Source organism: Candoia aspera, chromosome 1 (assembly GCF_035149785.1).
Source record: "Candoia aspera isolate rCanAsp1 chromosome 1, rCanAsp1.hap2, whole genome shotgun sequence".
Taxonomy (NCBI): Eukaryota; Metazoa; Chordata; class Lepidosauria; order Squamata; family Boidae; genus Candoia; species Candoia aspera.
Genome location: NC_086153.1, coordinates 250,530,608 through 250,556,401, shown reverse-complemented (window position 1 = coordinate 250,556,401; position 25,794 = coordinate 250,530,608). Strand labels below are relative to the sequence as shown.

General features: G+C 38.6%; 1 protein-coding gene across 3 annotated transcripts in view; it reads right to left on the bottom strand.

Annotated features, from left to right (window-relative positions):
• Positions 1 to 25,794, bottom strand: part of MICAL2 (microtubule associated monooxygenase, calponin and LIM domain containing 2) — a 151,040-nt gene that overhangs the window by 102,215 nt on the left and 23,031 nt on the right. For 2 of the 3 annotated variants that reach the window (XM_063289476.1, XM_063289477.1), the window contains exon 2: positions 20,882 to 21,238. In XM_063289476.1, coding sequence (XP_063145546.1) covers positions 20,882 to 21,145 — 264 coding nt within the window. In that variant the 5' untranslated portion in view covers positions 21,146 to 21,238. Of the gene's footprint in view, positions 1 to 20,881; positions 21,239 to 25,794 lie in introns of those variants that run through there. The other variant, XM_063289478.1, reaches the window with a different exon arrangement.

The window sequence follows — 25,794 nt, the reverse complement described above, 5'->3', positions numbered from 1 at the left end:
AAGATAAACACCACCTACCTTCTCCAAGGCATGCCATAATCTGAGAATACCATCTAACACATTTATATTTGCTACTAAATTACTTACTTTTTAGTTTTGTTTATCAAGATTTCCTACTAAATGCAGATCACACTTGTAATTTGCCACTCATACTAAAATACTTGGAGGACAAAAACAATATACTTCCTAGCTGCATTAAACATAGCAGTGTTTAGACTCCCACATCTATCAAGTTATGCATGAGACTGAACAAATTAGTTCTTAATTCCATTTAAATCTGAAGGTACATGAAGAAATAAACATTTAATATACAGACATCTACACAGACACTTTGCACTACATACTGATTCCAGGCTTTTTCTCCATTTCCAATTCTAACTAATCCATTTATGATGAAACGGAGCAAATAAGACACAGTGCTAGGCAATGACTCAATAAGGAGAACAGTTAGAAAAACAGCCCCATCAGTGTCATCCTGGGCTCACAGACTGAGAGGCAGCTTATATTAGCCTGAGTTCTGGATTTAGGCCTGGTTGATGAAATGCCTTCCACTTAACTGTTTGCTAAATTGGAATTTGGAGAAGAGAGAATTATTTTAAAAGCTATCTTGCAGATTTCATTTTTTTAAAATGTTATACTTGGGAATTCTGCATCTTGCTTCTTAGTTGCAAGCATTAAGATAATAATGAAAATATTATTATGGATTATTTTCAAGGACATAGTTTTGGCTGATGGAAATCCCATATTTCAAAATTTACCACTATGCTGATTCACACAATATGTATTTATATCCTAAATTTAAAAAGTGACCTGTAGTATTTTGTTGTGGCTTTGTTACTCTATTTCAACTGGTAAATCCTAACATAACCACTCACATATTATTTCTACCTACAATTGGGCTCTCATGTGTCTGGGATTTCCTGAATGTGCCCTATTTCTATCTTCTTAAAATTAAAGTCTGATTAGATTTTTAAACACCAAAAAACTTTAAGGTTATCACATTTGCTCTGGTGCCTCGCCTTGGCTGACTTGCAGCAACAGATTCAGAGTGTGAAAAGGGATGAGCTGACCTCCCTATTAATAACAGAAACAGACAGAATTTGCTACAGACGAATAGGTAATATTTCCACCTTGGGTAGCATTAAGGAACAGCTTCTGTCCCTCATATACTTCATAACGTTTTTTAACCTATATTGTATGAAGAATTCTATATAGAGTGTCAGCTGATCATGGTTCCTCTAGACCAGCCTTCCTCAACCTTTTGACCCTGGAGGAACCCTTGAAATGTTATTCAGACCTCGGGGAACCCCTGCACATTCAGGCTCAAATATTACAAAATTATTATATTTGCTTCATGTGTAGGCCTGTATATATGCATTAACAGTGTTCTTCAACTAAAGAATGAAACTTACCTCTTTAATGTGAAGTTGCCTGAATTTGAAATAACACTTAAAGAATTAAATATTTTAAATAATTAAATAATTAATTTTTAATTTTTGAATACTTAAATTTTTAAATTTTTAAATAATTTTTAAATTTTTAAAGAAATAATTAAATATTTAAAATTTAAACCAGGAGACAGAGTTCTAGTCCTGCCTGAGGCATGAAAGCCAGCTGGGTGACCTTGGGCCAGTCACTCTCTCTCAGCCCAACTCACCTCACAGGGTGGTTGTGGGGAAAACAGGAGGAGGAAGGTATGCTCTCCTCCTTGAGTTATTTATAAAAAATAATAAAGGCGGGAAAAGAAAGAAAGAAAGAAAGAAAGAAAGAAAGAAAGAAAGAAAGAAAGAAAGGGAATCTCCCAGGGAACCCCTAGTGATCTCTCACAGAACCCTGGTTGAGAAACCTGCTCTAGACAAAGTTCATCTCTCTGTTAAGAAAATACATTCCTCCCTCTATTTATTTGACTAACATTTATTTTCACACAAACACAAATGTTGGCATATGATCTGAAGGTTGGTCAATTCCTTTCTCTCCTCCACTATGTCTTAAAAGCACTGGGAAGGACTAGACATATCAGCATCCATTTATTTTTTATGTAAAGGATGTTTTTTAAAAATATAAATATTTCTAGAGTCCCCAAAATCTAGTTTCAACCTCCAACTCAGTTTATTATTTCAGAAGTTTTACAGCTCTATTTCTACTCTGATCATTTAACCAGCACAATTACTGTACAATAGTGATTTTGTTGGGAAGAAAGCAATCCAAAGAGGCTGTGCATGCATGTGCACATGCACACGCATACTGGGACAGCAGATAGTAGCTTCTCAAATAGCCTGGGAAAAGATGCAGCTGTTTTAAGGATTTGTAGAGAGGTGCTTCATTCATGCTCCCATGCTTTGCAAAGAAACATCTTTTGAAGGATCTCTACAACCTTAATATATACTAATATTTTGACAGAGACATGGAACACAGAAGAATGCATAAAATGAAGAACTCGGTATATTTTTATAAAACAGGCACAAATTTTATAACTTGATTTGTGTCCAACTTGCATAAAGTTATGTGCATTGTATGTTCTTGTTCTATACATTATTTTGGCCAGCATGTTTTTTTCTGGACTTGCTATTTGGTACAGCCAATTGCTCTGAAGGTTTCTACAGAGACTATATAATGCACTATTAAATAAGATGTAAGACAAGTATACTATTTAAAAAAATAGGCCTTTATAAAACTCACTGATACGCCATACCATTAAATGTAGAGCTTGAAGGGAAAAGGTTGTAGATCAGAATCTACCTCCACCCCTCTGCAGCCAGCTACATATAGCATACTTTGCTTTATCCAATATGTATCTGATATCTTATCAGATCTGATGTCTTATGTTTACATCTAAGCAAATACTTTAAGTCAACACCAATTTGTTCTAACTTACATAGCAGATGTTATTAGAGAAACTTATCTCACTCCTGATGTGAACTACAAAGGCTTGTTTTAAAGCAATAGATGCCAATGTCCTCAAGGAAAAAGCTCCTTTGTTCATATTAGTGCAAAGGAATGCAGGGAAGCATATCTCCAAGTTATTTTTGAGATAGGAACAAAGACATCTGCTAGAACACTGTACTAAATAGACTGTATTTGGTCTGGCAAGAGAATGAAGCAAGGTATGTGCATTTCTTATTAAAAGCTGTTAATAAAGCTGCACTCAGAATTAAGTACCCTTGAGTTCAGTGGAACTTTTTCCTAGGAGCCTGTGCATAGGATTGCAGTTCTGCTCCATAATCTTTGCTGTGAGATTTAATTTAGAATTTGGGCTTAAGACAAAGTTTTTAATTTTATTAGCTCCTTTGACTGTTAATAATCAAAACTGTGTGTGTGTCTTTCTCTGTGTGTATGTATTTTGTTTGTTTGTTTAACAAATTTATATGCTACCCATCTCACTGAATGTGACTCTGGGTGGCGTATAACCAACAATTAAAACAATGTCACAACTGTTAATAAATAAAAGAAAAATTGCAGGAGAAGAACATCTATCTAAACACAGTATAACCAGTGAGCAGGTTCCCCATGGGATCCCCAAGTTTGGTGGAAGAACCACATTTGTGTGTGTGTGTGTGTGTGTGTATACATATATATACATACATACAGTATATATTTGAAAATATTATTATGGATTCTTTTCAAGAACATAGTTTTGGCTGACGGAAATCCCATATTTCATAATTTACCACTATGTTGATTCACACAATATATATCTATATCCTAAATTTAAAAAGTAATCTGTAGTATCTTTACAAATATATTTTGACCAATGTTCCCATAACTTATTTCTGCACACTGACATATTTTTTATTCAAAAGTAGTAAAGCACTATATCCGCATCTCATTTTTCAAGGTGGACCAAGAACAGAACAGTGATCATGATGACCAAAATGAAAATATCTGTAAGACCCACAGAATGCATGCTGATAAGGGTATTTTGAACATGTTATCTATAGATTAAAATCATTTTTAAAAACCTATTTTGTTTGTGATGACCAGCTCAGTGAAGAGCAAATGACTGATTTTATTAAGACTGAATGCTGAAGACTAGTTACTATATAGACTATTCAAGGTAGTCTATAAAATAACGTACGCATGTTTTACAACTGGCAGAACCAGTAAGGATATATACTTAATTATAGTCTTTTAAAAACTGAATGGTGGTCTGACTTTGCTATCATTATATTTCTTTAGATATATAAAACATTAAACATTTAAGAACACTGTAGCTAAACTGGCTACATTCAAAAAATAAGGTCACTATGTATGTCTTATTCCTACGGAGCCTAAATTTGTAGAAAATAAAGGCAGAATCTAAATCTAAAAAAAAATAAAATAAAATCCTTGTAAAAAATGTCTAAGTTAGCCACTTTCAGATATTCTATGCCACTTACAAGGGTGACAAAACAGTTTAAGAGTTTTATTAAGCATGGTTGTAAATTTTGTTCACAGGTAATTAATGTCTCCTTTTAGTAATTTCTAATGTCATTTTATGTTTATAGAAGAGCTATTTTGTTTCATGCTACATTAAAAAGTTAAACATTCTAATTTAATGAACGTGATTCCATTATATATCTTAAATATTAATACAACAAATTCAACGTATCTTTTCTACAGTTAACTGTTACTTGTCCAAATATTTTGCTTCCATGGCATTTTTGTAAAATAAATTTTGTTCCTAAGCAAAATCTTCCCTTTCTCCTTTCCCCACCCCTAAATATTTACCTATGCTCAGTTAATTTAAAATCAAAGGACATCTTCTGGTTTCATCAGAATTTAATACATGAGCCCTATTTCTACATAATCAATCATGATTCTATTCCAATAAAGACTTCATGTTGTACTTAACAAAATACTACTTCCGCCTAATTTGGCTTTAATTGGTGAATGACATGCATAGTACACCTGAGGTCATGTCCAAAGCAAAATGTCTCTTTATGAAGTCAACTCTGACATTCATGTACTCTGGAAATGTGTATGGCAATTTACTTAAAGTTCAAAATCAATTATAATGCATGTCCTCACCCCAAAGCACTGCATTGAGATATGGCCTGCAAAAGGGATTACCACCACTTAACTATCTTCCCAGTCCTCTGCACTGCCAAATGAGTGGAAATGGGTACTGAAAACTCCTCGCCTCAGAGACCTTCAGTTGCAATCTATTTTCTGATGAGCATGACCGTTTACTTGCTTGGACTTTGGTCTGTCCTTAGGAGACAACACACACTTTGTTGCTGGTTTACTGATATAGCTCTGTGACCTTACTTTGCATTCGGTTCTTTGATCCAGTTTAAAACCTTCCATTTTTGTTTGGTTCCTCTTTTATCCAATGCCATCTTTACCTTTTGCCCCATACTTGGTGACCACCCTTATATTCCTTGTGGTTTGGATTAAATCTGTTTCCTCTGTTCCTTTTTGGGCATTCTGATTTAGATGTAAGGATCTGCAAAAGTTTTGTTTTCCTTTGTAATTGGCAGCCTACATAATTCCTCCTGAACTTGTCGCAAGGTTACCCCTGGGCTCCTGCAATAATTCTTTCCGTAGAACTGATTTCTCTCACTAGAAGCCAAACGCTTGACTTGAATAGGTAAGATCCTTACTGCAGGTACAAGAGCCTTCGTTAGTATGAAAAGCAGCTTCTGGCAGGCTAAGAACCTGGTGGCCTGTATGCCCCAAGGTTTGAACCTTAAGCATCATTCTCCTGCTCTTTTGTAATGGGTTCTACGCTTTTCTCAACATGGCCAATTGGTGGCAACTAGCCATTGTTTACAGAATAGTTCTTTCCATTCCCAAATCTGAGGGCAACACTCATAAATCTCATTTCAGTTTTTGTTAGTTTTTTGGCTTCTAACTCTATTCAGATTTTATGAAATACACACGATGGTTATATTTTTAATATTTTATTTCATGTTTAGGATTCCTTTTTACTAACTTGCCCTTTTAGAATATGCCTGGACTTCTGTATTTCCTTTCCTTTAATAACACACTAACAGTCACAAAGGTATTAATAGAGAAGAGTGACAGCTTCTAGTGTCCTTTCTGATATTTATCAGAATTTTTTTTCCCTTATATGTTCAAGGTTAATTAATAGAACTTATATGGCCACCTATAGCACAGAGTGATTCTAGGTGGCTTACAACAGCCAGTAAAACCTAGAACAACCCTTCCCACCAGGTGCCAGACTAACCAAACCATTAGCCTCCTGAGTCAACCCTTATCTTAGCCCAATGCTTGGGGGAAGAGCTAGGTCTTCATGGCCTTTCAGAAGGCTAAAAGGATAGGGGCCCCTTGGATCTGAGGTAAGAGACTATTCCAAAAAGCTGGGGCAGCTACACAGAAGGCACACCTCTGAGATCTCATCAGATGACAGCATTTAAGGGAACATCCATTATTATTTTTAAACTGAACTTCATCGTACCATGATCATGCGTAACAGAAGGCTGATGTCTGCAATTCAGTCTTGCCCTTATCAGTACATGTTGGGATATTTTGAATAGACTACTGTTCACTATGTATTAGTATATTAGTATATAATATGATATTATATATTAGCATATTAGCATCTCTTTGAAATTCAGGTGAGGTTCATCTCCCTGGCCTTTGGAGCCAGGCTGGAGCAGTCATCCCAATACATGCAGACTGTATGGTTTTTTGTCCTTAACAGTTGTAGAAGTAGTGATTTTTATTTAGGGTGTGCTTATAAGCAAAGTACAGGAAAATCAATAAAACAGAATATAAACAATCAACAAAAAATGGTGAAATAGTAAACACAAGTCATTTCGTAATACATATACAACCATAACATAACATACATCTACATTGAATAGTGACAATGAAAGTTCTTCCAGCTTCATAAAGATCCTGCCAAAAAAATTAAAAGGGGATGCTAAGGGCTTTTTAACATTTCAAGAGATCAAACTCTATATATAATGCAATAGGGAGCTGATTCTAGAGGGTGGGAGCTAAGTGGGAGAGTCCTAAAATGTGAATAGGCTATTTTAGCATGAGGAAAAATTAATCAACCTTGATTTCATGATAAAGCTCAAATGCACAGGAATCAGATAACTAAGGCTTCCTGTACGCATGGCCTGGAAGGTCAACACCAGCAATTTAAAATGACAGTGTTCTTGATAACAAGATAATGTAAGACCATCCTGCACAGAGCACAAGATCATTTATAGTTTTGCCATAATGTTAACCAGTATATACAAGGGACGCGGTGGCACTGCGGGTTAAACCGCTGAGCTGTCGATCGGAAGGTTGGTGGTTCGAAACCGCGCGGCGGGGTGAGCTCCCGTTGCTCGTCCCAGCTCCTGCTCACCTAGCAGTTCGAAAACATGCAAATGTGAGTAGATCAATAGGTACCGCTTCGGCGGGAAGGTAACGGCGTTCCGAGTCGTCATGCTGGCCACATGACCCGGAAGTGTCTATGACAACGCCGGCTCCAAGGCTTAGAAACGGAGATGAGCACCGCCCCCTAGAGTCGGACACGACTGGACTTTACGTCAAGGGAAACCTTTACCTTTACCTTATAGTTTTAATAAAGTGATCTGTACTGTGTATTTGTATACATATGTGTGAATGTGTGTTGTTAGGTGCATCAACATTCAGCTAACATATATAGCAGCACTCTTACCTATTTCCTAAGCTAGAGAGTTTGGCTGAAACTACAGCTGATGGATGGTTGCCATAAAAAAAAAAGTTTAAATTAATTTCCGTGGAGTGGGGGGAGTTGTTATTGAAGCAGACTGGGCAAGTACCTTTCCTAAAAAAGGTGGGGGAGAGGGCAGAAGGGCAAGCCATAACAAGGATTCATGCTGGTCAAAGCATGTAATAAACCAAGAACAAAGACAGTCCCCTCAAGCCTTCTGCCCAAACTTTGGAGATTAACATTTCTAGAGAAGGTCAGTACTTTGCCATTAGTAACCAGTTAATGGATTTGTAGAGTTCTGGCATATCAATATTTAAAATGTTTGTGTTAAGCAACCCTAACTCCAACTGATGACACTGATGAAGCATCCAGTACAATACGCTGCCAGGCAATATTTTGAGAAAGGTACTCTGACGCTTTCTAAAAAATTATTCCTATGGGAAATATAATAGAGGAGAATTTTTTTCAACCCAATGGCCATACTGACTCTAGGGAAGCACATTAAAGACCATGTGAATATAAGAGCCTGTCCTGCATTAAAACAGTTTAACTTCTGCCCATCTAATGTAGTAGCATCCACTTGTACCAGCTCTCTGGGTAATCAAGTGGATATGAATTTATAATTTTTTAACTGGATGTGCCAAGTAATACTTGGAATCTTCCACACACTGTATTGAAAGAAAATTAAGAAACCAATTACCAGTGAATTGGGTGGGGATCAACTTACATTTCAAATTTTGCTGGTCACTGACCGAATAAAGAGTATTTCATTTCCATTTCACCTTATATTCACTGAGAATAGAAGAGGCTGTTGAAAAGAAACAGATTACCAGGGAAGGAAATGGCTGCAGACATCATGGCTGGAAAGCATGGATGTCTTTGAAGATTAGCCTGACACTTACTTGTAATACTGAAATTAACTTTTTCTGTAGCATCTAAACAGGGTTCCTATGCTGTCTTATCCTATCTTATCCTATTCACTTCTATCTTCCTCTTGGCTATCCAGTTTTGTTTCCCCTCTCTTGCACTTCCCTTCTCAAACAGAACCCCTTTCCCAACCCCATTGCAGTTTTAAGCAGTTTTTCCATCTGCTTAAATGAGGGAGAAGAGTGAATTCATCTGAACATGTGGGGATTTTTTGTATGAGAGTGATTTCTGTCTGTGTGACAGAATGTTTGGTATAGGGGATTAACTAACCTTAAAGGCAATTAATATTAACCAGTAGTTATTAAAATATTTTTCTGATCCTGACCCTGGTGGTTTACATCAGGTATATATCAATGTGTTTGTCTGGGAAGAGGGGGTGGAAGAATCTCTGGGACTGATTCTAATTTGCTTTAACAACTTTAGGTCAACAAATAGGGGAAACTGGACATAGTGCAGGATTTGTTTGTGGGGTGTGTGTGTGTGTGTGTGTGTGTGTGTGTGGATGGATGGACCTTCTAGTCAGTCTTGACTCCTGGTGACTGTCTGGACTAGTCCCTGCAATTTCTTTGGCAAGGTTTTTCGGAAGTGGCTTGCCATTGCCTCCTTTCTAGGGCTGAGAGAAAGTGACTGGCCCAAGATCTGTGCCTAAGGTGGGACTAGAACTCAGAGTCTCCTGCTTTCTAGTCTGATGCCTTAACCACTACATTTGGCGTTCTCTTCCTTTTAGGCAGCTATGACACATATGACATGCTCTATCACTGAGCTACAGTCTCATTAAAAAATGATCTGGAAAATATAGTCTTCCATAAATAACTTATTTCAAAATGGCATTCAAGCCCAGAATTTAGTGTTTAGCCTAACATTTAGACCCCAGAAAAATCTCATCCATCATATTAATTAGAATCTTTATACTATTTCATTTTATATGCGGCTCCAAGGCTTAGAAACGGAGATGAGCACCGCCCCCTAGAGTCGGACACGACTGGACTTTACGTCAAGGGAAACCTTTACCTTTACCTAAATATTACTAACCTAGATGGAAGCTTGTAATGCAGTTACAACAAACAAGCTTGTAATGCAGTAACAAACTACAGTAAATGTAACTTTAAAAGTGGGAAAATTACAATGCTTATTTTCTCCTGAAAATTCAGCAGATACCATCTGCCATTTTCATTACTCTGCCTCTTGCTAGTAGTGTAAGAAATGAGATCCTTTCAGGAGCTTCAGAGTTAAGTGTTTATCACTGGGCTTTAATCATACCTTTCTCATAGCTTGGAATAGCTTCCCCACACTGACTCATCAAGTCCCACATCATCTACCTCATAACCTTAAGTTTCCTATAATTTCACTATGACATTACCCACAAATATCTCATCTCTCACTTTTTAAGCATCTGACTTCCCTGTATCCTCTTCTAGGAATACTGTACTTTCCACGCACTGCCTAGCACACTGTTCATTTTAAAACAGGTATCCAGTATCAATAGCTTCCTAAAAAAAAATAATTCCACTTATTCTGAAAAACTTTGTTGAACTGCCAAAAACTATAGCTTAATACTTCTCACCGTTACATTGTTGGAACACTATAAGCAACATACATACTTAAAAAGCATCTGTACAATGTTCATTCTGTAGGCAATAATCAAATGCCAGAAAAAGCTGCTCTCAGTGCTGATGGCATCATTCAACCAAATTTAATCTCTTCAAGCAAGATGTTCCTGAAGTCAAATATGTTGTCCTATTTTCAGAAAATGTTGTCTATGTTTCCTTTCATCACCAGTGCTTGCTTGAACAAGAATTACCTCCTATAATTTTTTTTAAAATATGAACACATGTAAACTAAACCATTTTGCAAATATAAATTTATTTATATTATATTATAATATATATTAATATTAATATATATTATATATTATATCATATATTATATCATATATATCATATCATATCAAACCATACCATACCATACCATATCATATTATATAGAGGCCCTTTGAATGGTCACTCATGTCCTGGTCATCTCCCATATAGACTACTGTAATGCACTCTACATGGGGCTGCCCTTGAAGAGTATCCAGAAGCTACAACTGGTCCAGAATGCAGCCAGGCAGGCAATCTTGGGTGCTCCAAGGTTTGCACATGTAACACCTTTGCTGCGTGAGCTGCGTTGGGTTCCAGTTTGCTTCCAGCTCCAATTCAAAGTGTTATTACCCTTAAAGCCCTACATGGCATGGGACCAGGTTACCTGAGGGACCATCTCATCCCCATCACATCGACCCGTCCCACCTGATCATACCATGATCAGAGGGGGCATGTTATGGACCCCATCCATAAAAGAATTCCATCTGGCGGGGTCTCGGAAGCATGCCTTCTCTGCAGTGGCTCCCACCCTTTGGAACATTCTTCCCCCGGAGGTGAGACAGCCCCCCTTGCTCCTGGACTTCCGTAAAAACCTAAAAACCTTGTTTTGCCAGCAGGCCTGGAACAGGAACAGGAATAGCCACTCCTGGGGATGGCTAGCACCCTAGAATTATTTTAGAAGGGCCCGTTATATTCACGGACTGGTAGAGAACTCTCAGCCATCTAGGTTCTATGTCATTTTTATTCTTATTGTATTTATTATATGTATAATTGTCTTGAATTTTAACTCTTTTTTATTGTAAACCGCCCAGAGTCCCTCCTTTGGGGTGGGGGGGAGATGGTGATAAAATTTGATAAATGGAAAAAAATTAATCTTCCTTCAAGCATATTTGTCCAAATGACTTAACAACTTTTCTATTTAATGCTGTTAAAAGGAGAGGGGAGAAAGAAAGAGGGGGTGTTTAGATATTTTCAGCAACTCTGCCCTAAGTGCTGGTTTAGTAAAACCAGCATCTCTCACACACAAGTCTAGTTTCTTTTAAGGTGACTACAGATTTGATCAAATATTGCAAACTCCCCAAATACCTCTCCTACCAAACAATCCTAGGATTCTTCCACCTTTGTCACAAGGACCATTTGGTCATGTAAAAGGATCTTGAGCTAAGGAACGCAAGCCAGATTCTTTCCTAGATGTCTAAGAATTATTCCTATGTCCCCATTGTCTCCATCCATGCCTGATTTATCTTGCCCACTCTGCTATCACTGCACACTGCTCCAGTATCTGTAGTAGGTCATATAATTTGTCTTCACAGTTAATTCTTGTACTAAAATTGCATACTTATTCCCTACTAACAGTGTTTTATTTTTATTGAGAGATTGTGCTTTTTGCAAATATTACTGTCATTTGGTAATAATTGCAGTGGTTTTTCAGAAGAGAATGTGCTTACACAGTACAGAAATCATCAGAGTAACATCTTAATGTCTGTGGTTCTTGTGGTTTGAAAAGAAACAGGTAATGCTAAACAAGCATAAATAATCTGAGGGAGTCCCAGAATTGTTTTTTTACTGAGATGATGGGAGTTCTTTGGCTTTAAATGAGTTTCTTGGCTCTCATTTTATTAGCAGAATCTAAGCAACTTACTCAAAGCAAACTTGCAAAGTTACTACAAGTTTTAAGAGATACTGAATTCCGCTTTACTTGGTTGGAATGTTTTGTTTAATTTACAGAATACATGCAGTCCTTAGAGGCATCAGGCTAGAAACCGGAAGACTGTGAGTTCTAGTCCTCCTTAGGAGACCTTGGGCCAGTCACCCTCTCTCAGCCCTAGGAAGGAGGCAAGGGCAAACCACTTCTGAAAACCTTGCCAAGAAAACTGCAGAGACTTGTCCAGGCAGTCACCAGGAGTCAACACGAACTCGTAGGCACCCACCAAAAAAAAAAATGCAGTTCCTAAGAAATAACAAAATTAGGCTTGAATTGCCTTGAATCCCTGATAATATTTTACAGCGTGCTAGTCCTCAGATAAAATAAATGTTCCTCATTTCAACTAGCACAGCTCTGATGTATGGCATTTTTAAAAAAACACTTAGTTTCACTGGCTGTTAGAAATTGCAAAAATTGTTCTGAAACTAAATGCAGAAATGACACTTTCAAATGAGCTTCAGAGTACAATGCAAAGTACGGTACAGTATGTGCTTATTTCCTCAATTTCACTCTAGATTTTATTACATCACCCTTTTGCAATTCCTATTTAATCCAGTCAGTAACTATGAAAAGCTAGACGCTCATGATAAACATAAAAAATGTCCGAGCAACCAATTCCATTCCAAAACCTTGACCATAATTACAGCTCTATAGAATTTTAATGCAGAGTCCATTCAATATTTGTTTTCATTCTCCACTGACACAAGTGTCCCATCCTTTCTTGGAATGACTTATACCAATTTCTTCACCAAAATAGCACCCAGGATTAGAAAGTTACTTAAGTGTTAAATACAGAACTCATGTTAGCATAATTTCTAACATGGTAGTTATTGGTGTAAAAATTTCTTCTGATTAAATATCCCAGGCTCCCTCTGACAGTCCCCCATGAATTCCCAGTATTTGATTCTAAGGCTGTACAGAGAGCTGTAGGGGGGGAAGGCACTGTACTCCGTTACTTTAAACCCTTCCTCCAAGTCCCATTTGCTTTAGAAGCTCCTCAGTGCCAAAAGCCATCAACTCTGCATTAAAATTTGGGGGAGTGTGTTTGCTGTTCAAGGAACATTTATTTGGAACACGTACCTACAACAATAACTTCATTGGTATCATATTTGCATTTCAGGCAAATACAGTTCCCCTAAAGGAGGAAGGAGAGTATAAGAAAGAAGGGAAGGAGAAAATATGAAAAAAGCTATTGAAAAAGCCCCAATACATACTGATATGAACTTTTATTTAAAGTTCCAAATCTATCAGCATTCATTGTCATGTTCACTGTTTCAATGTGCACTGTACATCATAACGTTTCACATGCCATGGCGCTGACGCGCGTTTCTGTTTGGGAGGAAGCTGCTGTGGGACCTTGTACCAAGCTCTGTATCTGTGTTCATTTCAATGGAATGTGTTTGGGTTATGTGCTCTGCTCAAGGACTTTTCCCGCACACCATCAGAAGCCGTTAGGAGCACCTGGGATTGTGAGCTTGGGAAGATTCTACGGGGGGAGGGATCTCATTTGCACCGAGGGTTTTTAGTTTGAATTTAGTGCGCTTTCACCATTCTCAGCTTTCTTTGTGATCCTGCATGCTGTTCTTTAATAAATCAGATATCTTTGCATTCCTGCTCATGAGTCTGAGAGTGTTTTAGAATAGGCATTCATTACATAAGCTGAGAATCACCAAAGTTGTACCGTTAGCTCCTACCAAGATCAGTTTCTTGTGAGGGAAAATAGTTAACGATGGCCGAGTCCAAGCTCATGACCAGGGGACTTGAGGAGACGGCTAGCTTGATGCCCGAGTCGACGGTCAAGAGCGGAGAACTGAGCCTCACCCCAGAACCTTCAGATTTCCAGGAGGAATCGAGTTCCAGTCCTGAGGTGGAGGAATCTGACGATGGGGGAGAACCAGAGCAACCGGCACCCAGCGAATTGCCTGCAGAGTTGATCACCTGGGATGAAGTGGGAGAACCCCAGCCAGGGACGTCCCAGGTGTCCTGGAAGTATCGGTTCCCGCTGACCCCAGACGTAGAATCTACCACGGTATCAACAGAGAGACAGCCTAACACGTGAGGGTGGGAGGAATCTCAACCCCCTGAAAGGCTAAGAGTGATGGAGGCCAAAATAGAATCAATGGAGTACATGCTAAGAAACCTGTCTCTGTCATTGGGGGGGCAGGGGAGGTGCGGAGGAGAACCCGGCTTCATGCAACCATCCTCCATCCTCCCATCCAGACTGCCAGTGCAGCAGGGCCAGAGACAGCTCCAGGATGAATCTCCACTCTGCAGGGCTCGACCACCAGTGTCCTCACCCTGAAGAGGGAGAGCTACTGTAACCTGGGGCCCTAGCACTCAAGCAGCCGCCGATTCCGCTCCCACAGGAGTGGGGGTGAGAGACTTTTCTGTCAAGTTTGATGGGGATCCAACCAAGTTATCTTTCTTTCTAACTAATGCTAAAAGTTACATGAGGCAGTTTGGAGCATACTTCCCTTCCGAAGAGGCTAAGATAACTGCCATTGCCACCAAGTTGAAGGGTTGAGCAGCTGACTGGTATGTTCAATTAAGTGAGGCTGACTCCCCTGCACTTGATTATTTCGAGGACTTCATGTGGGCATTAAAGCTACATTTTGAGGATCCTCTGGCCAAGGCAAGAGCTAAGAAGGCGCTGAAGGATCTTATCCAGGGCCAACTGTCTGTAGCTGATTACGCCCTGGAGTTTAAGGTTCTAGCTGGGAAAATCCCCGACTGGTCTCAGTCAACCTTAATAGAACGGTTTAAAGAGGGACTCAACCGGGACGTCCTACGGTGGGCGTTGCGTAGGGACGACCCAGAGTCATTGTAAGAATGGATCTGTCTGGCAGGCAAGGCTGAGCATGCTCAGCATACCTTCATGCAAACCAGAAGACCTGAAAAACCACCAGCCACCACAAGGGGACCCTGAAGTGTTGCTACTGCTGCCCGGCCAGGCTATAGAGCCTGGGATGAGGAGAGAGATCAGCGCTACACGAGGGGTGTCTCCGATGCGGAAAGGAAGGGCATTAAGCAGCTGATTGCCCAAAAACCAAGGCTGGAGATCGAGCGGGCAAGCCTCCAGCCAAATCGCCCCCCCCCTCGCGGCAGATGACAGCAGCCAAGGGCGCAGCCAACGCTGAGGAAGTATTCTGCTTCTCGGGAGAGGCTGAAGACGACTCCAAGGAGCCGGCGGGAAACTCCACCTGCCATGAAGAGCCCCTGTGGGCAGGTGGAGGAGGATGGGCACGAGGATGCTGTGGTGAGTGCTGACTGTCCCACTTTAGCAGTAAAAGTGTAATTGGGCTCCTGCACAAAAACTACAGAGGTCTGGACTTTGGTTGACTCTGGGTGTTCCAAGTGTTTAATTCACCCTGATCTGGTTGCTGCTTTGGATCTGCCTAGCTTCCCCCTCCAGCAGCCTTTGATCTTCACACAGTTGGATGATTCAACGGCGGGGGGGGGGGCGGCAACCCATTTCACTGGAACTGTTGCAATGCAAATGGGCAACCACCATGAGACTTTAAAATTTGTAGTAGCACCTGTTGGCAATCTCTTGGTAATTCTGGGGATCCCCTGGTTGACCTATCGAAGCCCATATATAAACTGGGAACATAGAACTGTGACTTTTAAAGATGGGTTTTACCAAGCTCCTACAGCGGAGAGAGCTGCACATGTGGGGGTTGGAAGGGCTGCGGCCGCCATGCCACGCCCTAACTTGGCACATTTAGAAGGCGTGCCCAATCGATACCAAGACTTTGCAGACGTTTTTGGGGAAATGGAAGCAGATCAGCTGCCCCCGCATCGGAAAACTGACTGTGCGATAGAGTTGGTTCCCAATGCTCAATTGCCCAAGCCAAAAATTTATCCAATGACTCAGAAGGAGCTTGAGGCATTACGGGACTTTATTGACAAAAATATGTCAGGGGGCTTTATTGAACCTGGAAATTCCCCAGCTGGGGCCCCTGTGCTATTCCGGGAAAAGAAAGATGGCACACTTCGACTTGTATGGACTATCAAGGGTTAAATTCCATCCCAATTTTCAACAAGTACCCTCTTCCGCTCATGAAGGACATGTTATCTCATTTGTCTAAGGGCAAGATTTTCTCCAAGCTCGATCCTCGTAAAGCCTATTTCTGCATCCGCATACGAGCTGGAGATGAGTGGAAAACTGCTTTTAATTGCCCATTGGGTTCATTTCAGTACAAAGTCCTCCCTTTTGGGTTGGCAGGGGCACCTGGAGTCTTCATGCAATTGATTAATGAAGTATTACATGATCATTTGTTTAAAGGGGTCCTGGTTTATTTAGATGAAGTTCTCATTTACACTGAAACCGAGGAGGAACACGAACGCCTCCTCAAACAGGTGTTATGCAAGCTTAGAAATGCCAAACTCTATGCCAAACTTTCCAAATGTGAATTCCACAAGGCCCAACTTGACTATCTGGGCTACAGGGTGTCTGACAAGGGCATTGAAATGGACCCTGCAAAAATCCAGGCGATTTTAAGTTGGGAACATCCCCGGACCCAGAGGCAATTGCAAAGTTTCCTCAGGTTCAGTAATTACTATCGCCAATTTACCCAGGGGTTCGCTGAGATTGCTTTGCCCCTCACTGATTTGCTCCGTACCAAGGGCTTGGGGGAGACACGCAAAGTAAAAAACCCTGGAGCAGTATTGAATTGGATGCCTGAATGCCATGCAGCATTTGAGAAATTCAAAACCCTTTTCACTGCTGAGCCTATTCTACAGCACCCCGATCCTGAACGCCCCTTTGTGGTCCAAGTTGATGCTTCTGACTCCTCAGTTGGGGCTATATACTGATAGATACTGGGGGGTGAATTTGTCACTCTGAATACAGGTAGTCCTCGACTTACCATAATTTGTTTAATGATGGTCCAAAGTTACAGTGGCCTCGGAATGGGGGTAAAGCACCTTCGAGTGTCGCAAAATGTCACACACCCCCCCGCAGTCACATGATTGCATTACGGGTACTTGGCAACCGGCTCACATTTACAACTGGTTGCATTGTTCCATGGTCACATGATCACGTTTTGCTTTTTTTTTTTTTTGCTGTCTTCTGGCAAAAAACATCCATTGGGGAAGCTGGAGTCACTTAACGACCCATGATTCAATTAATAACTGCAGTGATTCGCGTAATGACCACCAAAAAAATGGTCATAAAATCAGGTCTGGTCACGTGCTGACTTGACATATGACCACAACAACTTGCAATAGAAATTCCAGTCCCAATTGTGGTCATAAGTCGAGGACTACCTGTACAGGTCAGAATGATTGCTAGTGTTATTCTCAGAATATCTTACTTCGTTTTAGCATCCAAATAGCCTTAACCTAGTGAAGCTTGAATGGATCTTTTCCTCCATTAAAAGGTATACTAGTTAATATTTTTAAATATTAACTAACTGCATATTTATTGAGAAATTAATCTATTGCTCTGCCCTAGCCATTTACTAAGAAAGAATAAGGTTTAACTTTAAACAGACAAGGAGCACAGTTGCCATAGACAGCATGGCAGAAATGAGCACTAATGTATCTTGATTCAGCTACTTGGAAATACATAAAGGATATGGTGAAGTAATTATGTATCTTACTGTGGGACTGCATAAAAAACTTCTCAGTTTGTATTCCAGACACTATCAAGCAAAAACAAATGGATTAAGCAATGTACTTACAGCCAGTCTAGCTGCTCTTCAGGCACTGACTGGGAGAAGAGATTACGCCATCAGACAGCATTCCCCATCCATTTTAAAGAGCCAGAACAGCCTGCCCAACCTTCTCTGTCAATATCAGCCCCATTGAAAAGGCCTTCCATTACTTCTACTGATCTTAGATCAGCAGGAGCTTGACAAGCAGGAAAATGACCAGGGTGTGTGTGTGCCTGCACACGTGTGTGTAATAGATCAGAATTATAGCAAGGAAAGTAGTAAATCCCTCGTGTCCATGTTAGAGTTCTGATCCAGATGAATCCCTCCCTTCTGAATAAGAAAATAATGCACAGTTGACTTACTAGTAATGACAATGAAGTAATGTTTAGTTTGACCACCCACCCCCAGAACAGTATGGAAGAACTAACATTCCATAATGATTTTTACTGTCAAGATTATGAGTTATTGAAGGAAACTTAGTCATAAAAAATCAATCCTAACTGAGGTGCTCTGCAAGCCTTTTTGCACAGTATTTCGGAGACGAAATTCAGCTTTTTCAGAAGTGTAAGTGATAGTACAAGTGATTATTCTAGCCAACACCCCACTTCCAGCTCACTACCAATCGGGTTTAGTGAAAATATGCAGAAATTCAAAGAAGCAACATTGGAAAATATACCATAATTCCAATTTAATTAATATGGGAAATGTGGTTCAGATTTTTTGCATTCTTCAAGTACTCCTACCTCAACACTGATTTTAGATGGGCATCAGAGGCTAAAGTAGAAATGGGATACCAGCCAGAATGCTTACTTTATCCTACAAAAGTAGAGATTTACCAGCCGAAGTTTGGCCCACAGCCATTAAAAGTTGTCTATTCCAATACCGCTGTATCCAACCTTCTGAAAATATATCTGTTTATTTCTTATATATCTATTGCTCTTCCTCTTGGTTTTAGTTTCAGCTATTTTTATTATTCTCCACCATATTACATAAATATAAATATACAAAAAGCTTGTAGTTGTAAAATGTATATATTGCATTATTAATTTATGTTGCATCAGCTTAATAAATCAGAAATAATATAGATAGTAAGGTGCAAGTCTGCTGTGATATTTATGACTGTGCAGGAGTTTCAGCATGATTTTCTAACATTTAAGCAAAACATTCTAGCCAGTTCAGAGTTTAATTCTATGACCACTTATCCTCAACATGAGAATCATGGTTTGTTCAAAGTGTATTTGTTCTCGCTAATTGTATGGAAGATTATGCTTCTGCATGTGATTTATTCGGCATGTAATTTAATCTTATAAGGCGCTAAATCTAGTATATTTAATGTCTTAATACCAGTACTGCCTCAAAGTAATCACTGGGGAGCTGTTCTTGTTTCTGCATGTCCTATCACTCATATGCCATAGATATTTTTTGACAGGAAACAATGAATCATCAGTAAAGAATGCTTGCTTGATAGTTACATTCGGCCCACAATCCAGTCAGTGTTTTCATTTGCATTCCTCAGATTAAGTATTTCCATATATACAGTCTGGCTACTCTGATAGCAGATAAAACATTTTTGGATCTTTCTGGAGTAATTGTAATGTATTAATTAATACTGTTCTTTATTAAAATGGCATTTTATTCAGGTTCTGTGGAATATTCCCATTTTTAAAAATGTCAAGAAGCCATTTTTAATAATAGAAATTGGGATAGCCCAATTCTTATTTCTCAAAGTCTTGGGGATAGAATATGTATTCTTAAAAATCCCTAATTACAGAACGATACTATGATTTAAGTTGCACATATAAAGTCATGTTCCATATATTCAACGTGTGATTCAAATTATCCTGTTCACATCAATGGTACAGGTAGTCCTTGGTTAACAACCAGTTGTTCAGCAACTGTTCGAAGTTATGACGGTGGTGAATGAGGAGACTTACGGCCATCCTCAAAGTTGTGGCTGTCACAGCATCCTCACAGTCATGTGATTGCAATTTGGGCACTTGGCAACCAGCTCACAATGATGACAGTCGCAGCATCCCACGGTCATGTGATCATCATTTGTGACCTTCACTGCTGGCTTCCAACAAGCAAAGTCAATGGGGAAGCTGGCAGGAGATCACAAATGGCAATCTCGCGATGTCGTGCTAAATGACTGTGCGGGGTTTGCTTAACAACTGCAACTGGATCCACCAGAACTGCCCTAAGTTGATGCGGTCAGGTGACATTGTGCTTTATGACTGTATTGCTTAGTGACAGAGTCGCCAGTCCTAATTACTGTCTTTAACTGAGGACTACCTGTATTAATATGTCAAGTTCACAAGATTTTAACCTAACTCAACCCAAATGGATTCAGTTTTTTAACAAGGTGTTTCCCTTCCATTTAGGTAGTGATCATTCACTCACAGGTTCTTATGAATGCTGACAGTGGAAACTACAAAGCTGTTTTGGCTTCTTATTAATTAAAAGTGTTCCCAGCACTCTTTTGAATTCTTGACTTTGAATGCAATGAAGTTAAATATGATTATAATCTTCCTCAAAAGGTGAACAGATGAGGCAGGTACGTACATTTTATTTATTTATATTTAAAATTTCTGTCACCGCCCATCTCCCACAAAGGGGAACTCTGGGCGGTTTATAACAAAATGAACAAATTTAAAACCAGAAAACATAAATTACAATACAGACCATCATTGTAAATAGATAAATGTAAGAGCCTTGTAGTGAAAAGCTCTCATTCAATGGGGAGGGCACTACAGCTTATATTAATATACTGAAATCAACATGTGAATTTGTTAAGATTTTGTGGTTACATTTTGCTCTTCCACAGTAAAGATTAAAGTAACCGGAAATTTACAACTGTATATCATGCTTAACTTTTCAGTGATAAAAAGCAGATCTACATTAACCTTATGATATACTATGTATGAACAGCAAAGCATAGGAGTGGACTTTTGAATTGTTATCCACAAGAGGAAGTTTGTCCAGAACTATTATGAAACCTAAAGGCATAGGAGAACCCCAACATTTCTTCTATAAAAGCAGAGGGTCACCTGATTTATGCAAGCAGGATCAGATTCAAAATAAAATACAAAATTCACCTTACCTTAGTGTTTGCACAAGACTTCCCACGTTTATATTCTTTATGGCTTGCTCTTTTATCTAGCTTATTCCACAAAGCTTTGGCCTTCCAACTGGTCACTTTTGATTTAAGTTTAGTATAAAAGTTCCTGTTGTCCAAAGGATCTAGTTCAAGATGACGAGTGAGAATATTAAAGGCCTGAATTGAACCTTTGCATGTTGAGGCTTGGACAAAGGTTTCAAATATTTGGCTAGCTTGGTTGTATTTCTCATTGCCTTTTTCATCCATGTTTCAAGAAGACTGACTAGCATATACAAATGGCATGCTTTTAGGCAGAGGTTCATCTGAAAGATACTGTCAGCTTGTCCCAAGATGTAACATCTAAAAAGAGACAGATAAAAATCATTAGCACTAACTCAGGACAAAATTCCAAATCTTTACAACATACAACATAGAATAATTTTTAGAATTCAAAGTGTAGTCATAGAGGAAGAAAGGTACCACTACTGAGAGAATTTTAAATAGAACTGCTACAACTACAGAAGTTAGATAAATGGACATGCTTAGAGTAATGTTATGTTATTCTAATACATGAATGCTTCTGATTTGTTACATGATTTTAACACATTTATTCATTTGCCAAATTTACATAGCTGCCCATCTCACACAAAGTGACTCTGGGCAGTGTACAATAAAACCTACTATTAAAACTCACTACAAAACCCATTAAAAACAATTAAAATAAACATAAATAGAAAGAAGACCACAAGCAGGAGAATATTACAGCCAACGTGCAGGCTCCCTATCATCAGGGGATCCCCAGGCTCACTGAAAAAAACACATTTTAAGGGCTTTCCGGAAGGCCATGGGCATTGTGGCTAACCTCACCTCTGGAGGGATGATGTTTCAGAGAGAGGATAGAACATTCATGCATGCTTCAGAAATCATAATAATGCATAATGCAATTGCAAAAGATAATATAAATGAAACTTCTTAGTATTTTTATAAGTATACAAGGAACCAGAATAAGTTTGTTTGGCTCTAGTGCTACCAGTGTTCCAGCAAAGAGTTACAGGCTGAGTGGGCAGCAATATAAATCAATTTTAAAAATAAAATTTTAAAACTCTTCTCTGACATATACTGTATAATTGTAATACGTATAAGTTTTTGTGGATTGTATCAAGTGATGCTGCTCATACATTAAAAATTGTCGAACAAGGGAACAAAACTCTAGCAATAGAATATATCTGCAATTCCTTTTTAATGACATTCTTTTCCTCCGGGTGAATATTTTGATTATTACTCTACATATCAGGAATGCATCAAATACATTCACCATTGCTAATGTCCTCTTTCAGTAATGCTGCTCAGCTCTATTAAGTACTGGATTCTACAGGATGAAGGAATAATGAGAAAGTCTTCCCAAGTAATCACAGTGAATTAGAGTAACATATCAAATCTTTCATCACTGATCAGTTTGCCAAACTTTCTTAACTGAACTGAAATTATTCTTTCTTACAGAACCTCAGCTCCATGGAACATAACCTATGCTCTCTCTTTCATAATGGTGGGAAAGCTCCCTCTTCCATGGACAATCCCATGGGTCACACTAAATTTATTTATTTATTTTAAACAATTTGTATGGCTGCCCATCTTAAAACAACTCTGGGCAGCTCATGGAACTATAAAAGCCATAAAACAGATAAAAACTAAAATCCCAGCACCTTGATCAACCTCCCAGGGTGCCCACAAAACTCTCCACCACTCCACCCCATTGCCTGGGTAAAGAGACAGGTTTTAATGGCCTTCCAGAAGGCTAAGAGGATGGGGGCCTGCCAGATTGTCAGGGGAAGGGTGTTCTAAAAGGTAGGGGCAGCCACGGAAAAAGCACGCTTCTGAGGTCCCACTCAATGGCAATATTTCAGGGAAGTGACCTGGAGCATGCCCACCCTATCCGATCTGGCAAGATAGGCAGATACCCTCAGGTAGATGGGATCCCACAAGTAACCTGGCCCCATGCCACGTAGGGCTTGTATCTTGATCTAAAATACAAGTAATTCTATTTGCTTGCTATGCCCAGATATTATCTAGGCTTTAATTCTGAAGACACAGCAATACAGTTAGTTAGCATCAGGGTGGAAAAGACTGTCTTTATGGATTGTTGTGTTGCTGCTGATTAATGCCCTTGCAACAAGATGTTTTAGATGGCATAACAGAGAGGCCTGTTTGTGTTTCCTCTAGACCAGGAGCACCCAGAATTCAGCATACTACAACACTACAAGGAAAGGAGTCTGATCATGCTTTTCATATATTCAAGCAGCTCTGCTTTCAACTCCTTCTTGACCACTCAGAAGGAAGATGACTGGAAAGGATTCTGGGAACTCTACAAATCTAAGCCTAAATAGCCTGGTGCACTGAATGCTCACAAATGCACTCAACTGAGGGAGGAAGGGAGGTACGAAGGGGACCTGTGTGTAGGTGCTGTACTGCTTGGAGGACTGGATCAAGTGTCTCTGAACTTGTATTGGGGAAACAAACTAAAATTACTGAAATGGTTTCCTTTGTCTTCCCTTTAAGTTCTTAAAAAAAAAAAAAAGACAGGCTGCTGCTTTTCTGCTTGAGCTACTGAATGAATCATCGGTCAATGACCAGCAAAATTTAAAAGGAGAAAAGCGAAGTAAAACAAATACAATAATATACTACCGACTAATAAGATATATCACATAATAATATAGTGTTCATTCTGCCATTGCTATATTAATACACTTGTTGCCTTAGTGGTATGAGCCACTAGAACTGCTAGAACTACTGTTTATAATAGAATAAACCAAGAATTGCCAGTAGCCATCATCTGTTCTTAAAACCTTTCTCTTTCTTGATGATTCTATCCTCCTTCTGTATACTTCTATTGCATTGCAAATTAGTGCTTCTACTAACCTAGAATATTGTAGTGCTAATATTATACTAAGCAATACTTCTGAATATCAAATATTTTATTACCATGTTGCTTCATTTACAGCAATCTGTTCTTTGACATAATTCTTTTCAATTATTCATTTTTAAGATATTATCAGCACTTCAAAAATAAGTCTCTACGGGTGCTCCATTTTTAACATTTCAAATGCTAAGTACTCTGACCTTATTTCCTGCTTTTGCTTTAAATCTTATCCAAAAGACACCATAAAGCCAACTAAATTTAGTTTTAAAGTTCAATAACCTTTAATTTTTTAAAATTTTAAGATAACCCTCCATGTTTATAAGGTACAAATATGCAACTGTTTTATAAATTATCTAATTTTGTCTAGCATTATAACTCACATGGGAAATAGTTTTAAGAAGTGTAGCAGCTTCATATAATTGATTTTAAACTTCACTCTAAAAACAGAAGTACACTGTCCCTGTGCTGGAATGTTAAAATACAAGCTGGTTAAAAATAATTTCTTTAAAAAGGCATCCTAATAATAGTTTAGATGCTTGAGAGGATAAAATAACTTAAACAGCTATCCAGAGAGATTTCTTACATATCAGGTATATTTCAGAGCCTGGTAAAGCAGGAGTTATATAATCACTTCTTCTGATACATTTCAGAAGCAATAACTCTTAAAGGGATTTAACTAACACAAAAATTCACAGTCAAGGTAACAAAATCTGGATCCCAAGCATAATGAAACTAGTAGAACAACTGCGCAAAAGATTTCCATCAGTTTCAAGTAGTACTGACATCTCGTGTTTATTGACTGTCCAGTAAGAAGCATTATTAATAAGGCTGTTGACTGGTTAAAATGATTCATTTTATTTGCTAAAGTGCAGGTAATTTCTGTCAATGAATATTAGAATTACTGTTTTTATTGTCGTTTAGAAATTTTAGTAACACTTCAGACTCAAAACAACATTTTTAAAAGGATACCATAAGTGCTTCTTTACGCACAGTGCTGTCAATTAAAATTGGTATTCAACAGTCACTTCACTTAATCAACTAAACTTCAGCCTTATACATACTTCCCAAAGCCAACTGAATTCATTGGGTTTATTTCTAAGCAGATATATAGATTCATCTAACTTTTAAAACCTGGTCCTGTATTCTATTAAACAGAATTCTTTGCTTAATGTTATTTCAAGCACTGAAGTCCAAATAAAAACCAGAGCAATCACCTTCTTTTAAAATAGTATAAAGACAAGTGAAGTCCATATGAGTGCAACTATCCACATTAATTTCTCTAACCGGAAGCCCTCCAGATGGAAAGAACTACAACTCCCATTATCCTAAGCATTATGGATAAGAATTACAGCCCAACACTTCTAGAGGCCATGGGGAAGGATTATCCTGACACACACATGTCTTCACAGAAAAGGAAATGGAATATATGTATACTAAAGGTTTCAGAAATTGTCATCTTTGGCTATTTTTCTCCCTCTCATTTTCAGAGATGGAATGACTTATAGATACACCAAGTTGCAGATCTTTCCAACATTCATTCATAAGATGGCTAATCACATACACTTAGTACAAAAGTCATATTTCTATAAGCTGATGGCAAAATGGAATATACAGTAAATTTAACTAATAATAAATCTGAAACCGTACAGGGACTTTTTTTTATTGAATTAAGTCCAGCTATGTCCAAAGACCTTTCCACTAGCAATTATTTTAAAGACTGCAGTCCATATCATCTTTAGAGGTGGGAAGGGGAAACTGTATAATCAATACTGAAAGATTAAAGAATAACCTGAACTTTATCAAGGTCTTATCAACTACAATCTTGTTAAAGAACTTAAGGAACAGGTCTGGTACAATCATACAGAGGAGAGGCCCAATCTTGCCCTCCTCTTTCTCCCATCTCTAGGTGAAGCTCATATTTCTAGCTCGTATTTCCAAGTTCTTCTTTACTTATCCGGAGAGAAGAACAGAAAAGATAAAATGATTAATGTATGTGTGT